Source organism: Arachis stenosperma, chromosome 2, assembly GCF_014773155.1.
Source record: "Arachis stenosperma cultivar V10309 chromosome 2, arast.V10309.gnm1.PFL2, whole genome shotgun sequence".
Taxonomy (NCBI): domain Eukaryota; kingdom Viridiplantae; phylum Streptophyta; class Magnoliopsida; order Fabales; family Fabaceae; genus Arachis; species Arachis stenosperma.
The window spans coordinates 10,033,855-10,049,091 of NC_080378.1; the positions used below are offsets into that span (position 1 = coordinate 10,033,855).

A 15,237-nucleotide genomic window follows, 5' to 3' on the forward strand; every position below is an offset into this window, starting at 1 on the left:
ATTAGCAATATCCCCAGTCCAAGAAAAAAAAAAGCAATATCAGTGAATATGTAAATCACAATTTTTAGTCATTTATAGAAAAAATGAAACCTCTGACAAGAAAAACTGAAACCTATTTGATCTTTTTTTTTTCAATAAATAAGTAATGATAAATACATGCCATTGAATTACAGTGATCATCTAAGTTAAGAGAAATTAAAAACAAAAACAAAAAGAAAACAAAAAAAAACACTGGCTTATGCTTCCTCTATAAAAATTGCACAGAAGTCTTTACATCTTTTTAGTTTTCTCATATCCACCTGACTTTCTCCTTTATATAAACACTGAAAACCTAATGCCTTTGATGCACAGAAGATAGCTTTGAAACACTTAGCCTCAAAACAGTGAGAAGAAAGAAAAAATTTCACCTAAATTACAAAGCTGTGAGTGAGATCTACTATGAGAATTAGAGCTTCCAGAAGGTCTTGGTTGCAACTAGAATTTTATCTCTGCCATGTGATTCGGGTTCTTTATCGTATATGGTAGGTCTCCACCTCACTGCGCGAGCAATGCGAGCTACTTTGTCGATGGCTTCAGGGGTATCCCTCACCACAACGGTTCCTTCTGGCCGCAATATTCGGTCGATCTCCACCATCAAATCAACAAGGTTACATCTGCAATGAAGCAAATAGAGTAACCCATTATTGATACAAACTATGATTAATAGGTTATCATTTAGCACCTTAACAGATTGAGATCTAAGGTCAACTTAAGAATGTGGTTATCAAACTTAAATGTTCACCTAAAACTACTGGAGCTTAAGTAAACTTGGATCATAGAATTCAGCTCGTAAACTCGATTTTGGAGACCTGATTTTGGAGACCTAAACGATTTGAGTTCACTTCCGAGCTAGATGACCTTGCAGGAAAGAGACTCTCTAGGCATCTCGGAACTAACAATTCAGTAAACAACACAAGTTGATCCATATTGTATTTTTTATCAAATCATTCCAGCTAGAACAATGAACATCCTATGTGTTTTAGCAAGGCAAGCCCAACAAATGTCTAACTATTCAAACTAATGTAACCAAGTTGCAGAAATAGACCATCTGTTTTTACTTTAGTGTGGAATTTTAAGAATTTAAAATATGCATCCAAATTAATGATATAAAACACTTTGATTTTGGATAGGAAAAGAGATATGTACAAAGATAGGAGCATCAGACAGCAATAGCCACAAGTTAGTTGAGGCAGTTATTAGTTGATTAAAATTTAAATCACATTACACTGTTCCCTAGAATGCGTCATCACAACTGGGAAACAACAGATGAAACAAGAGGCTATGACGACCGTACCTTCTTTTGCCAGAAGCTGGATCTTTTGTAAGTGACTCAATGCCGGCCACATGGATCAGATCATAAGTTCGAGGATACGTTGAGAAAGGTTCGCACCTGAGAACAATAACAAAACGTCTCAGATCCAAAACACTAACCCGTTGAAAACTGCAATACATGTTAATGATAATGAAAATTTTTGCCGGAAAGAAGGGTCCTAATTAAAGAAACAAAACAAGAGTATAGATGTACTTGAGTTATTTTTCAGAAAGACGAATAATAATAATTATCAACAAAATATTGAACTCCAAAGGCTCTTTCCGATATCCCCTTAAGTGAAAATACATGAAATTCTGAGCATAGAACTTACCAATCATGATAGACTCCTATAAGACCTCTGTCAAAGACCACATCAAGAGTGGATGGCTTGCGGGCTGGTACTACATTCATAACCCACACAGGATCAGATTTTAGTGCTGCCGCAAAACCCCCAAACAATGCATTCATGTCCATCACATTTCGTATGGCTGGAGTTCCCAACTTAATGTTCAGAGAATGTTTATAGTAAGCAACCCTCCTCACCCACCGTTTAGTGTCAGCCTCGTAGACATCAGCACCATTCTTCAGGAGTGTCGACCGAGGAGGTATAGCTGTTAACCTCTCTGGCCACTTGGGAATCGTCCCAATAGCATATTCTCCTTTGACCAAAGGTGGCTTAGTGACACATTTCTTTAATTTGAAGTACCTGCAAAACAAAATTGTCTTAGTTATGTGATCCCAAAAAATAAATAAATAAATAAATAAGAAAGGTCTATCAACAAATTACGGTGATAACAGTATGTGACTGCTTCTATTATTGGTTCCACGTAATAAAAGAAATGCAACAAGCATGACATATGGATAGTTTATACAAATATCAATATCAAACAAGATAGAAAGAGAAGCATCAATGATAAGAAGAAAAATTAACTCAAACAAGCAATAGTCCCATTGGAAATTACCAAGCATAACTTGGGTCATCTGAATCATCACATAACTCAAGTCCAAATTCATTTTGGTTTGGGAAACACAAATCCCCTGTTGGCTTTTTCCAGATAACAGTGTTGCCATCTACAGCAATAAGTTCATAGCATAACGCTCTTGCCACAGCCTGAAGATCAGACCATTCTTTATCTTGTTTAGGCCACTGAACCGGGGGACCTGAGATGACTACATATCCACCAGGGCGAAGCAATCTGTCTACTTCAATGAAGTAAGTTGCATCTGCAATATAGATTTTGTGCATTACGGCATGAACCAATATTTACAAGGATGAACGATATACAACGTTCAATGTCAATAATGAACTTACTGTAGGCTGTAAAAGGGATCAAACACCGAGAACAGTGAACTAAGTCAAACCCAAATGCGGGAAATGGGAGTCTGCGAGTACCAAGCATGGCAACCAGAGCTGGTACTCCTCTTTCAACCGCAAATTGTATCTGTGATTTATGGGAATCTCTTGGAGCAAAAGACATAGTTAAAATGTTTTGAGATAGTAAATATCCTCCAAAACTGGCAACCTGCAAAACATGAGATACATTTGCAGGTTATAAAGTAGTATAATCTACCAGTGTCGAGGGAGAAACAAGAAAATAGCTCGTACCCCACAACCCATATCAAGAGCGGTCCTCAAGGTGCCACCACTTATTGGAATGTATTGACCAAGTTTTTCAATATATTGCTCTGCCCCATCTGGAAACATTGTGCCACCTCCAGGGAATATAAAATGCGGTCCTTCGAGCTTCATCCATCCCTGATGACCTTTCCTCTCGGCAATCTTGTTGTGTGGCATGTTGTCATGCCATATCTGTACAGTTTATATTACCCACAGTTAGATGGGTTGATGAATTGCAAGTACAAATAACATCATAAAATATAGTATAAAATAATGTTGAAGTACCTCATCAAATAAAAGACGAGAAAAAATATAAGGTTGATAAAGAAAACACAAATAAAGCTGTCATTTTCTCTTCATAGATAAAATATATTAAAGTAGGCTATTTTACGGATTTCGGATAGCTGAGAGAGGGACCTTAATCTGGAGGAGGCCTCTCACTTATTCGGCTATTGTACTAAAAATCTAATGGCTGCGAAGTGAGAATTGATGATTAAATTGAGAATAAACAACTAACCGACCAGACCAACTTCACTCGACAGTATAATGAAACCAAATTTGTTATTTCAATCACCAAAGTCACATTTCCTCCAATATGTTCACAGTTAAAACCAAGAAAATCTTACATGCTTCTAGAGCACGAAATTCCTCATGCTTTTCGCCGTCTACTGCATGACAATTCAGCTTTGTCAATCTTATCCCCTTAACCATCCATTACAATCACCTGATAAACTAAACCTAAGCATGAGAAACCTCTATTCCTCTCAAAACATACAAGAATTTCTCAACAAAACATTGCACCATCCAAACTAATCACTTAATTACAACTATAGCACTACTTATTGGAGTCTAAAACAAAAATTATGGCCATCAAAGACAGAAAATAGCGGTCATATCACTGACCTTTTCCCCACAACTTTCAACAATTAAAACTATTCAATATCCAAACAACATGAACTAAACAAAATTCCTGAGGCCATGCAAGTTTTTCTTCTAAGAAATCATGCAACCTTTAATATGTATATACCTTATGCAAGCTCTCAGGCCACTGCACCGGAATCCGGTACCCGGTAGGCGGCGGAACAAGGCAGAGTGGAGTGTCCTCTGGCGGCGGGCAATGCCTCTCTCTATAGTAATTCATTTCCCTGCTCAGCTGACTGTTGAGCCTGGGATCCTCACATGGCATGTGGTCCACCATGTCGGCAGGGCACACCTCCACGCTCATTTGTTGCCCCAATTCAATCGCCGCCACGAGTCGGTGGCGCTGTCGCGGATCGGAGCCCGACCGAAGCAGCGTCTGCCGGCCGGAAGCAGCAAGTGAGTCACCTAGAGGGGTGAAGACGAGCACAAAGAAGAGGAATACGAGGCCGAAGAACGCCGCGGAGACAAGGTCAAGGATCCGCCATTGGCGCGTGGAGTTCACGCGCTTTGAAGCCGGGAGGTTTGCGTGACCCATCTTAAACTGAGTCGGATCTGGTCAAATGATCATCTGGGTTTTGCGTTTCGATGCTGTTTGGAGGTAAAAATCGGTGCTTTTATGGTTTATAAGAAGTAATGATATTTGACTAGTTTTTCTTTTCTGTGTTGGCGAGAGGTTGAAGAAGGTTTGAGAGTGAGAGTTTAGGTGTGGGGATATGAATTGAAGATGAAGGAGTTTTGGGGGTTTTTATGAGTTAGTGGGGGAATTTGTTTGCGCATGTAAACACCATTTCCTCAGTGCGGAACACTCTTAAGTCAGTGTGTTTTCCACCCGGATGTGATGGGAGGAAGTGGATTATTCTATTTTTGGGAGGATGATGGACCATTTTAGCTTCGTAGCTAGATCCTGTTTCGAGAAAAATAAGATTTTATTATAGGTTTACCTTGCTTTTTCATAATTTTATCAAATTTTTATTATTTAAATTTTTATAATTGATTCTAAGGAAAATCTATTTACGACTATTTTTCTTTAAATTTACAAATGAAACTACATATTTTAAACTAAACAACGCTACACATTACTTTTTAGGACATTTATTCACGTGATTTTAAGTTTAATAGTAATATTATTCATTATCGAAACAAAATATGCTGCATTAACATGTTTTTTTTAATAAATGAAATTAATTATTTACTTAATTAAATATATTTTAAAATTTTTATCGTTTTAGATATTTAAATACAATTTTACTAGCACAAAGAATGAAATCAAGAATTATATGGATTGCGCTGTTACTGGCAGCAAAATCCAAGAAAAAAAGAACACGCCCAATTCATGTAATCTTTGATTTCGCTCTTTGTGCTAGGATATCATTTTTAAACGATTAAAATGGCAAAAATTTAAAAATCTATTTAACTGAGTAAATAATTACTTTTGTTTATTTAAATGAAAAAAACTGCATTAACATTGAGCAAGATTAATTAATTGAACAAACGGAGAAAGATTGATTTAGTTTGAAGTAGGCTGTGGTATGTGGAAACAGCGCATGAGATGATCTCTTACGAGTTAAGACTTGGATAAAGGCCTAAATGCTATTGGAATTGGAACGGAATGTGCTTCACAGATAGTTCCTCAATTTTATAATGTCAATTATCAAAAGTCACAAAGCACTCTAACTGTGGAGAATCTAATCTATTTCTAGAAGTATAATATAATCCAAGTTTAACAATTTTATTTTATTTTATTTTCAAATCAAAACTCAGATGTGGTATCCTTGTTACAAAACTAGATTTGATGAACAAAAAAGGAGGTGATTCAGCATATTGAGAATGATTTCCATCAAAGACGAAGTTGCTTTACATAATGGAAAGGTTAAAAAGAAAGTGAAGTTCTATCTGAACATGACAGTAAATGTACGGCAGTTTTCTTCAGTATAGAACCTTGCTCCATTATAGTTGACCGATGCCCACCATATTCTATAATATAAAAATAAAAATGAATTAACAAATCCAAAATCAAAGTTTCCTAAATTGCCTAACATTGTAGTCATGCTTAACAAGATTTGATCTCAGCAACATGGACCGAACATCACGATCGAACTCCCTTCCAGTCTCAAGAACTCTCTGAAAGGTGGCATTCCTTTGATCTGCATGCCGTGCATACAAGATTTTGTTGTGTGAATCGATTCGAGCCTGCAAGAGTTTTTGGCATGAAGTAATAAGATTAATATTTTCCCAATTATAAACAAAACCTGGTTGAACACAAATCTAGGAAAACAAGACAACTAAAGTATTTCAAACCAGACCTGTATTTGATTATCGGTAATCAAAGCCTCAAGTTCTTTCTGAAGTTCAGCAACTGTTGTCTTGAATGCGTTAGCCATCATGCTCAAATCAACAGAAACAAATGGAAGTGTATACTGGATCAGGGCCTTGTGACGAATTTGATCGTAAAGTGTCTCGACATGGTCATGCAAATGAATGTCAAGCAAAAGGTTTGCTTTGAGGTTCCCCAAGTATTCCAAACATGAGGCATAGTGACTACAAAATGAGTAAAGAAATCACCATTCAGACACAAGCACAAATAGATATAAAGGAGAGTAATTACACCATTAATCAATTATCCCAAAAAGTTTTCTCCCCAGAAAAATCTATTTAATTCTTTATTAATTCATGTCAATTCTCCATGAAGGCATTCCAACTCAATTATTATAAACTCTGGTAATTTTTCTAAATGAGCAGTGCAAATTCATCCAACTGAAACCTTTCATATTTCTAATAATATCAATTCAGAAAAGTGACATAGACCAATCAATCTCATATTGAGAGAGAGAGAGAGAGAGAGAGAGAGAAAGAGAGAGAGAGCAACTTACCTTGAGTAAAAATCATTTATAAGTTCCCTTACTTCGGGCACTAACTCCAAGAAATTCCGGAAGTTGAGATTGTCTATAACTTTGCTCTGCAAATTATAAGAAAATGAAGTAATAAAATCACAATGACAATATAATCAATGTCTCCCAATGGTCATATAGAAGAATCATCATAACAATATAATGAGTACTTACCTTTAACTCTGTCCGATCAAATGTTGCAAGTGCACAAAGTCCTCCATAGGTTGCAACATCTTGAGGTGCAATTACTTCACTATAGTGACTCCCTAATTCTGGATTTGTTTCTAAAAACTGCATTAAACAATAAGAGGTTGCCAAAGTTATAAGCAACAAAACTAATAGGCTATCATTCATCAACCAACAGATGAAAAACGAAAAAGACTGAACACTCTAATTCCCGAGCAGTAACTAAAGACGCAATGGTCTAGAGTGCTCTAAGCTCATCATGGAACCAACCTTTCGAGCAGCAAGCTTGTACTTTTTGGCTTCTAGGTTTGCCAATCCTGCAGCGCAACGAAGCTTTGCTATAGTTATTGAGTCAAGAGCATCCGGTGCCTGTTCTGCTTTGTTAACATAGCTTGTAACATGAGTGAATTGACCCATCTCAATGCTGACTAGAATCACACTCATACACATATGAACGATGTGCTTCGAAGTAGTGCAATAATCCCGAGTACGGACATAACTTTTGAACGCATCCCCCAATTGACCATGAGCATAGTAGAAGTCTCCAAAATCATTGTATCCCATTCTTATGCTTTCTTTGATCAAGTTTGTCTGCAAAAAAGAAAGACAAGTTAAAGGAACAAATAGGAAAAAGCAGGCCAATGACAACAACAGCCGAATTACTTGAACTAATCAACTACATCTTAGTACCAAAAATAGAAAAGCTAACTTATCATATAAGAAAAGCAAACCAACGTGGTCAATTAACATATAGTATCCAAATCAGTTTATAATTCAAAAGAACAATGGGATAGTATTCCAATTCGGCTTCAAATCAAAGTTGTAGTTTAGAAAAAAGTAATTCGTAGAAAAACATGGCCAAGGTGACAGTGGGGGAAATGAGTAATCCAAGTGGAATACAGAGTCTTTCTTAAGGCAACATGATTTCATTGATTGAGAATCAAAGGGAAAACTTATTGCAACAAAACTATGATTACCTAACGAATGTGATAAACTGTGCCTGAGATTATAAGCAATGAACACTAAACGTTAAACTTATATATACCAACAAATATAACTAAAACTATTAGCTAATTCATAACCAACTCAAAAAAACCCAAACAAATCTCTAATTAAAATTATATATTATTCCTCTACCGCAAAAAAAGTGGATCACATCTTCAAAAGCAAAATGTTGCACAATCTAAAAACCAACAAAATCCCTAGAAACACAATGAATAAAGCGCTGCAAAGAGAAATAATTCATTCGTACCCTATACGCATTGAGCTCGTTATCGAGCTTCTCCTTCTTCTGCTCGGCCCTATGATCCACCGCGTCGCACCACGCGGAATCGAGCTCGTAGCTGGGCCCTAACCTCCCATTAATCTTCTGCGCCACCTCCCTCATCAGCTGCGTGTTCTCTCCCTTCTTGATCTCGTCGTACGCCATTCGCAGCGCCTCAAGATTCATCGAAGGATTACCGACCTTCTCGTCGGAGGAGTGGTCGGCGATGAAAAGTAGCCGCATGATCTTCGTCCGGCCAGAGTAGAGGCTCGCGTACGCCTCGATGTCAAGATGGTCACCGCTGATAATCGGCCGCCGGCTTCGCTGCTCGTCCCCGCCGTTGGCGCCGACTTCGTCGGTGATCGGAGCGAAGGTTTCATCGTCGGCGTCCATGTTCGCCTAGGGTTTTCTCTGTGTGTATGTGGGGAGGTTTTTTTGGTCACTATGTGGGAAGGGTTTTGTTTCGGTGTGGTCTGGCTCACTGGGTGCAGTGGTCCGATGCTTTTTTGTTTTGGTGACTTTTTCCGTTTTTTTGGTGACTGGTCCGATGTTTCGAGTGTTTGGATAAACAATTTAAATAATTTTTTGAGTAATTATTTAAATTAATTCTCAAAAATTTTTAAAATAGATATTTTAGTTTTTAACAAAAATTAATACACAGATCAATTTTTAATATTTTTTTTATTAGATATAACAGTTTTTTGTCTAAATAAAATAAAATAATAATAATAGTAAGATTTAATTATTCTGTTAGTCTTCATAATTTCATAAAATTTTTAATTAGGTTTTTATATTTTTCTTTTTTTTAATTAGGTCTTTGTACTAATTTTTTTTTAATTAAGTCCCTCTTAGTAGTAATTGACTTAATTTTATAGGGACTCAATTAAAAAAAAAAGAATTGGTATAGGGACCCAAATAAAAGGAAAAAAAGTGTAGGGCCCAATTAAAAAAAAAAATTGCGCAAGGACTCAATTAAAAGGAAAAAAAGTATAAGGACCTAATTGAAAATTTCGCAAAACTATAGGGACCAATAGAATAATTAAACCTAATAGTAATTATTATTATTAATTACATAATAAATTAATAATATTGCAGCATAATTTTTTATATCTTTTAAAAAAATAATAATAAATTTATTCATTAGATTTGTATGTATGTATTTATAATATATATATAATCACTAAATAATAATAATAATAATAATAATAATAATAATAATAATAATAATAATAATAATATTCAATAAATTTATTAAAAATTATTTTACAAAAAATTTAAAATTAAAACCATTTGATATTTTTGTATTTAATATAATCAAAAGATGTTCTATTTTAAAAATTATGTTTTATTAAAAAAATATTTTAATTTAAATTTCAAAGCATCATTATTCACCTTACTTGTTTCTAACGAAAAATAGTTTATTAATATTATTATTATTAATTGCATAATATTATTATTAATATTTTTGTATTTTTTAGACAAAAATAATAATAAATTTATTCATTAAATTTTTATATTTGTATTTATATTTATAATATATGTAGTCACTAAAGAATAATAATAATAATAAGGGGTAAGTACGATTTTGGTCCCTAAAGTTTAGTGCCAGAATCGAAATCGTCCCTCTTGTATTTTTGGATTTAAAATCGTCCTTAACATTTTTTTTGTATTAAAATTGTCCTTTTTAATAAAATTTTTTGTTTTATTCCTAAACTACCCCTACTTTAATAAAACCACCAAACCCTATCCACCACCATAGCGCCGCCAGCAACCCTAATCACCAGCGAGCCACCATGACACCACCTTCCCCCCTCTCCCCTTTCTTCTTCCTTTTCTCTCATCTCTTCTTTGTCCCCTAGCCCCCACTCTCCTCTCCTCTGCCACCGAACAGCCGCCGCGCCCCTCACAGTGACGGCGTTGCCACCCAACCTTCGCCACTGCGCCCTTACCAGCGTCCCAACCCGTCACCATCCCCTGTCCGAACCCTAACCCAGCCAACCACCCCGCGACCCTCTACCCTCTTCTCCACCTCGCGTCTCCTCTCAATGTCGAACCACCATCACGAACCAACCTCCCCATGGCCGAACCACTGACCCGTAGCCTCCACCATCGACGAGCCATGGCGACCCAACCCAGCGCTGCCGCGGCGTCCAGGCCCCTCCCCTTCGTGCGAAGCCCTTTCCCCTTCCCAGATCTCAATTTTTTTCTCTTCTATTTATTCTGTTGGTGTTGGTGTTGGTGTTGGGGGAGAGGGAGAAGGGGAAGTGGAAGAAGCCGGAGAAGAAGAGGAAGAAAATGAAGAGGGTGCTGTTGAATTTGCTATTAATTTTTTTCTCTTTTGTTTATTATGATTCTGCTGTTGAATTTTTCTGTTTTTGCTGTTGAATTTTGCTGCTGAATTTACTGCATTTGTTGAATTTTAATGGTGGTTGCAGTTGCGGTGGTGGTGGTGGTGGTGGTGGTGAGGGAAAGGGGAGACGGGGAGGGGGAGGGGGGAAGGGGAGACTGGGGGTGGGGGAAAGGGAGGGGGAGGGAGGAAAGGGAGACCGGGAGGCAGGTGGGGGAACGGGAAGGGAGAAGGGGAGACCGGAGGGTGGGGGTGGGGTGAGGGGAAGGGAGACCGAGAGGGGGTGGGGGAAAGGGAAGGGGGAAGGGGAGACCGGAAGTGGCGGTGGGAGTGAAGGAGGGGGAGGGAGAAAAGGGAGACCGGGAGTGGGTGGGGGAAAGGGAAGGGGGAAGGGGAGACCGGAGGGTTGGGGTGGGGTGAGGGGAAGGGAGGGAAAGGGAGACCGGAGGTGGGGGTGGGGGGAAGGGGAGACCGGAGGGGGGGGAGGGAAGGGGGAGGGGGAAGAGGAGGGTATTTTTGTCCAAAAAAATAAAAAGGACGATTTTAATACGAAAAAAACGTTAAGGACGATTTTAAATCCAAAAATACAAGAGGGATGATTTCGATTCTGGCACTAAACTTTAGGGACCAAAATCGTACTTACCCCTAATAATAATAATAATAATAATAATAATAATAATAATAATAATAATAATAATACACTTTTTTTTGTTAGAAACAAGTAAGGTGAATAATGATACTTTGAAATTTAAATTAAAATATTTTCTTTTAATACAAACATGATTTTTAAAATAGGACATCTTTTGATTATATTAAATACAAAAATATCAAATGGTTTCAACTTCAAATTTTTTGTAGAATAATTTCTAATAATTTTATTGAATATTATTATTTTTATTATTATTTAGTGACTATATATGTATATATATCATAAATAGATACACAAAAATCTAATGAATAAATTTATTATTATTTTTGTCCAAAAAATACAAAAAATTATGGTACAATATTATTATGCAATTAATAATAATAATCTTTTTTTTGGACGGAAGACTGTTATGTCTAATAGAGAAAAACATTGGGGGATTGATCTGTGTATTAATTTTTCTTGGGGACTAAAATGTCCGTTTTTAAAATTCTTGGGGACTGATTTGGGTAATTACTCTGCCGAAAAATGAACTGGGAACTGATTTGTCTGCCAGAGTAAAACCTTGAGGATTGATTTGTGTATTAATTTTTTTAGGGACTAAAATATCCGCTTTTAAAATCCTTAAGGACTGATTTGGATAATTACTCTAAATTTTTTGAAGTATTTATCCATTTTGGTCTTTAAAAAATTTGGATCAGACACTTTAGTCTCTAATTAAGTATTTATTTGAGCGTCATTATCTTGATAAAAAAAGATATTTTTTCAATGAAAAAATATTTTTTTTTAGCATATTTGTCAAATTTCTAGTAGTAAACGTAAAAATACTAGAAAAATAAAAAACATCTTTTTTTACTGTAATTTACATATTTTTTTAAAAGATCTTCTTTCCTTAAAAAATATGTTTTTCATATAATAAATAAACAAAAAAGTACTTTTATATTATTATACCCAAACATATAATTGATAGATAAAAAGACCTTTTTACATGAGATACCCAAACATAAAATTACTTTTACTTTTCCATAACATCTCTTAAAAAAAGATAACTCGACAAAAGATATTTTCTTAGAAGCTCACCCAAACAAGCCCTAAAATTAATTACTCGATTAGTTTTTAACAATTAATTTCTCCAATCACTTAAGTCCTTGACTCCGTCAATTCTAACAAAAGACAAAATGGTCCCTAACAACTCTAACAGGGAACAAAATGATCCCTCACAACTCTAATAGGGGATAAAATGATCTCTAACCTCTTTATTCGAAAACGACACTATTCTTCCCCAATTTTCATTATAGTTCGTATAGCCTTAACATTCACACTCTCATTCTTCACTTTCACATTCTTCTTTTTTCTCTTTTCCTTCCACCTCTTCAGCTCTAAAATCAAGCCATGGTGTAACTACCACGCGTGTCGCACCTACCTCAACAAATCATAGATCACACACTTCCTAAATTTCTGTGGCTGGTATACCTACCTTCTCTGCACTTTACTCACCAGAAACATCCACCTCCACATTCTCAATAACAGCATCACCTCCAACCCCGACAACGTTCACCACATCCTCAAGATCAAGTTCCACAACTACCCCAAAGGCATGTCTGTCTTTACTCTCTAGCAAGCAATATAGATTGTTGGACATTAGGACATCATGAGAAGATTTTCTTTCGACATCATATGTAAATTCTCATTCGGAATGGACCCCGGAGTCCAAGTTGACAAACAGTTTCGACCTTGCATCCATGCTATCATTAAAACGAGGAACGTCGCCGTTGCCACTCATATGGAAACTGAAGCAATTACTGAATATTAGTTCGGAGAAGAAACTAAAGGAAGCGATCAGAATGGTGGACAATGTGGTCATAGAGATGATAGGGTAGGGGAGGAGGGAGATAGCAGCGACGACGAAGGGTCTTAACAAATCAGACTCGCTTTCTAGATTCATGGTATCCATCGAAGACGACAATTACTTGAGAGACATAGTCATTAGTTTCCTTAGTATGAATTGGTTGAGAACAAGTTGATGATTTTTCTTCTTTTGAACATTAGTTGCAGAGTGTGCATTGTGTAGTTTGAAGTTACATTGTTAGACGGTTAGTGTTATGCGAGATATAGTGAAAATTGGGGGAGAACAATGTCGTTTTCGAACAGAGGAGGTCAGGGACCATTTTGTCCCCTGTTAGAGTTTTCAGGAACTATTTTGTCCTCCGTTAGAGTTGACAGACTGACGGAGTTAATTGTTAGAGACCAATCGAGTAATTAATTTTAGTTGAGGACTGAAATATCTGGACCGAAATTCTTTAAAAACCAAAATGAGTAAATACTCAATTTTTTTAAAAAAGACAAATAGATTTTTATAGAGGTGTTCACAAGTATCGAGTATTCGATTTCCTGTTCGAACCCAAACTAAAGTAATGCTACTTTATGTTAATTGGTCCGAGTAATAATTCTAAAAGTACAAAATTCGAACCAACTCATAAACCCAAATCTTTATTAATTAAATTAAAAAAATATATAAATTTAAAAAATATATACAATTTTTACTTATTATTATTATAACTTAACCCTATTTATATATATATATATATATATATATATATATATATATATATATATATATATATATATAACCTTTATTAATCAAATTAAAATATTGACTTATTTATTAATTTTACATGTTTATTATATTTATCAAAATTTTTAAATAAAATTTTTATTTTTTTATGAATTTTTATTTTATCGGGTATTCAATTATTCGAACCGAATTAATCTATTTTTAATCAGTTTGGTTTGGTTTAGATACACATACAAAAAACGTAAATCCGAACCAATTACAATACAATTAGTTCAATTCTAATTTAACCCCAAATCTGAACCAACCCGATCATAAACACTCTTAAATTTCTAACCTTTTAAGTTTTTGATAAATACATTCTTAATAAAATTTAAATAAAAAAATTACTGACTTTCACAAAAAGAGAACAATTTTATCCTTCTGTCTATTTGTTCTCACAAATAAATAGAATTGACTGATGTGATTGTAACATTGTCCAGGTATCCATTACAATGCTATGCTAGAAGAAGCCTAAGTTTGCAGAAAAGGTCCCAAACATGAAAATAACATCGTCATGAATATTAGCCTTAATGACATTTAAATTGGATTGTATAAAGCAGTGTATGGAGTAGTTTATCATAGTTGTTCATGGTGGTATTGTTTATATTAATGGCCAGTAATAAAAGCTCATTAAACACGAGATAAAGTGGAGGTGAAGGTGACAGACGACAAGAACGCTCAATTGGAATGCGACTCCATGTTCGATGCAAGTTAAAGATGAGAAAGATGGTTTTGCCTCAATATTTCTGCTGAGTATATGCCATATTTTATATGTCAAAGACAAACACTAATCCAAACAAGCTTGCAAATTTTCATGTATATGGATGAAGCTGATAGTGTTTTTTACCAATATATTTTTGTTCTGTCTGAATCTGTTTAGATGAAACAACCACATTGCAAATTCTTTGTGTGGATTGGTGACTATATTGAAAGAACTAGGTGTATAGAGCTAATAAAAATATTGAGTGGCAATCAAAGCTTAGATGTTAAAGAATATTTTAAGAAGAAAGAATGAGAGAACAAGATGACTAATCTAGAACAAAGAATTATTTACCTAGTGAAAAAAAAAAACAGTAATTTCTGGGTCATAGTTATAGCATTGATTGTTGTAGTTGTTGGTATTTGTTTGTTTTGGAGGGAAGAAAACTCTGATTTTCGTGAAGGGGTTAAGGCAATCTATAATGATTTCTCACTTTTAAAAGAATTTTTAATAAGAATTTACAAACTTCGAAACGATGTCATTTTCATGATTAGGAACTTTTTTGTTCTACAAATTTTAGCCTCCTTTCAGCATGACACCATAACGAATACCTGGACAATATTACAACCACGTTAGGAATTTAAATTTCGTCAAGAATGTATTTGTCAACACCTTAAAAAGTTAGGCACTTATTTGTCATTT

At 35.4% G+C, this 15,237-nt stretch overlaps 2 protein-coding genes across 2 annotated transcripts; both read right to left on the reverse strand.

Moving 5' to 3' along the window:
• Nucleotides 1-217: 217 nt before the first annotated feature.
• On the reverse strand, nucleotides 218-4,741 carry LOC130962071 (probable pectin methyltransferase QUA3). Its single transcript, XM_057888161.1, has 7 exons — nucleotides 3,997-4,741; nucleotides 2,958-3,161; nucleotides 2,664-2,874; nucleotides 2,314-2,575; nucleotides 1,683-2,057; nucleotides 1,334-1,429; nucleotides 218-653 (listed from the first exon to the last, which is right to left on the reverse strand). Exons 1-7 carry the CDS (start codon nucleotides 4,423-4,425, stop codon nucleotides 446-448), a joined length of 1,785 nt encoding a protein of 594 aa, XP_057744144.1. The 5' UTR covers nucleotides 4,426-4,741; the 3' UTR covers nucleotides 218-445.
• Nucleotides 4,742-5,652: 911 nt separating this feature from the next.
• On the reverse strand, nucleotides 5,653-8,718 carry LOC130960171 (COP9 signalosome complex subunit 1-like). Its single transcript, XM_057885475.1, has 6 exons — nucleotides 8,217-8,718; nucleotides 7,235-7,555; nucleotides 6,953-7,069; nucleotides 6,761-6,846; nucleotides 6,194-6,428; nucleotides 5,653-6,080 (listed from the first exon to the last, which is right to left on the reverse strand). The coding sequence occupies exons 1-6, from the start codon at nucleotides 8,619-8,621 to the stop codon at nucleotides 5,904-5,906; spliced, it is 1,341 nt and encodes a 446-aa protein (XP_057741458.1). The 5' UTR covers nucleotides 8,622-8,718; the 3' UTR covers nucleotides 5,653-5,903.
• Nucleotides 8,719-15,237: the final 6,519 nt, after the last annotated feature.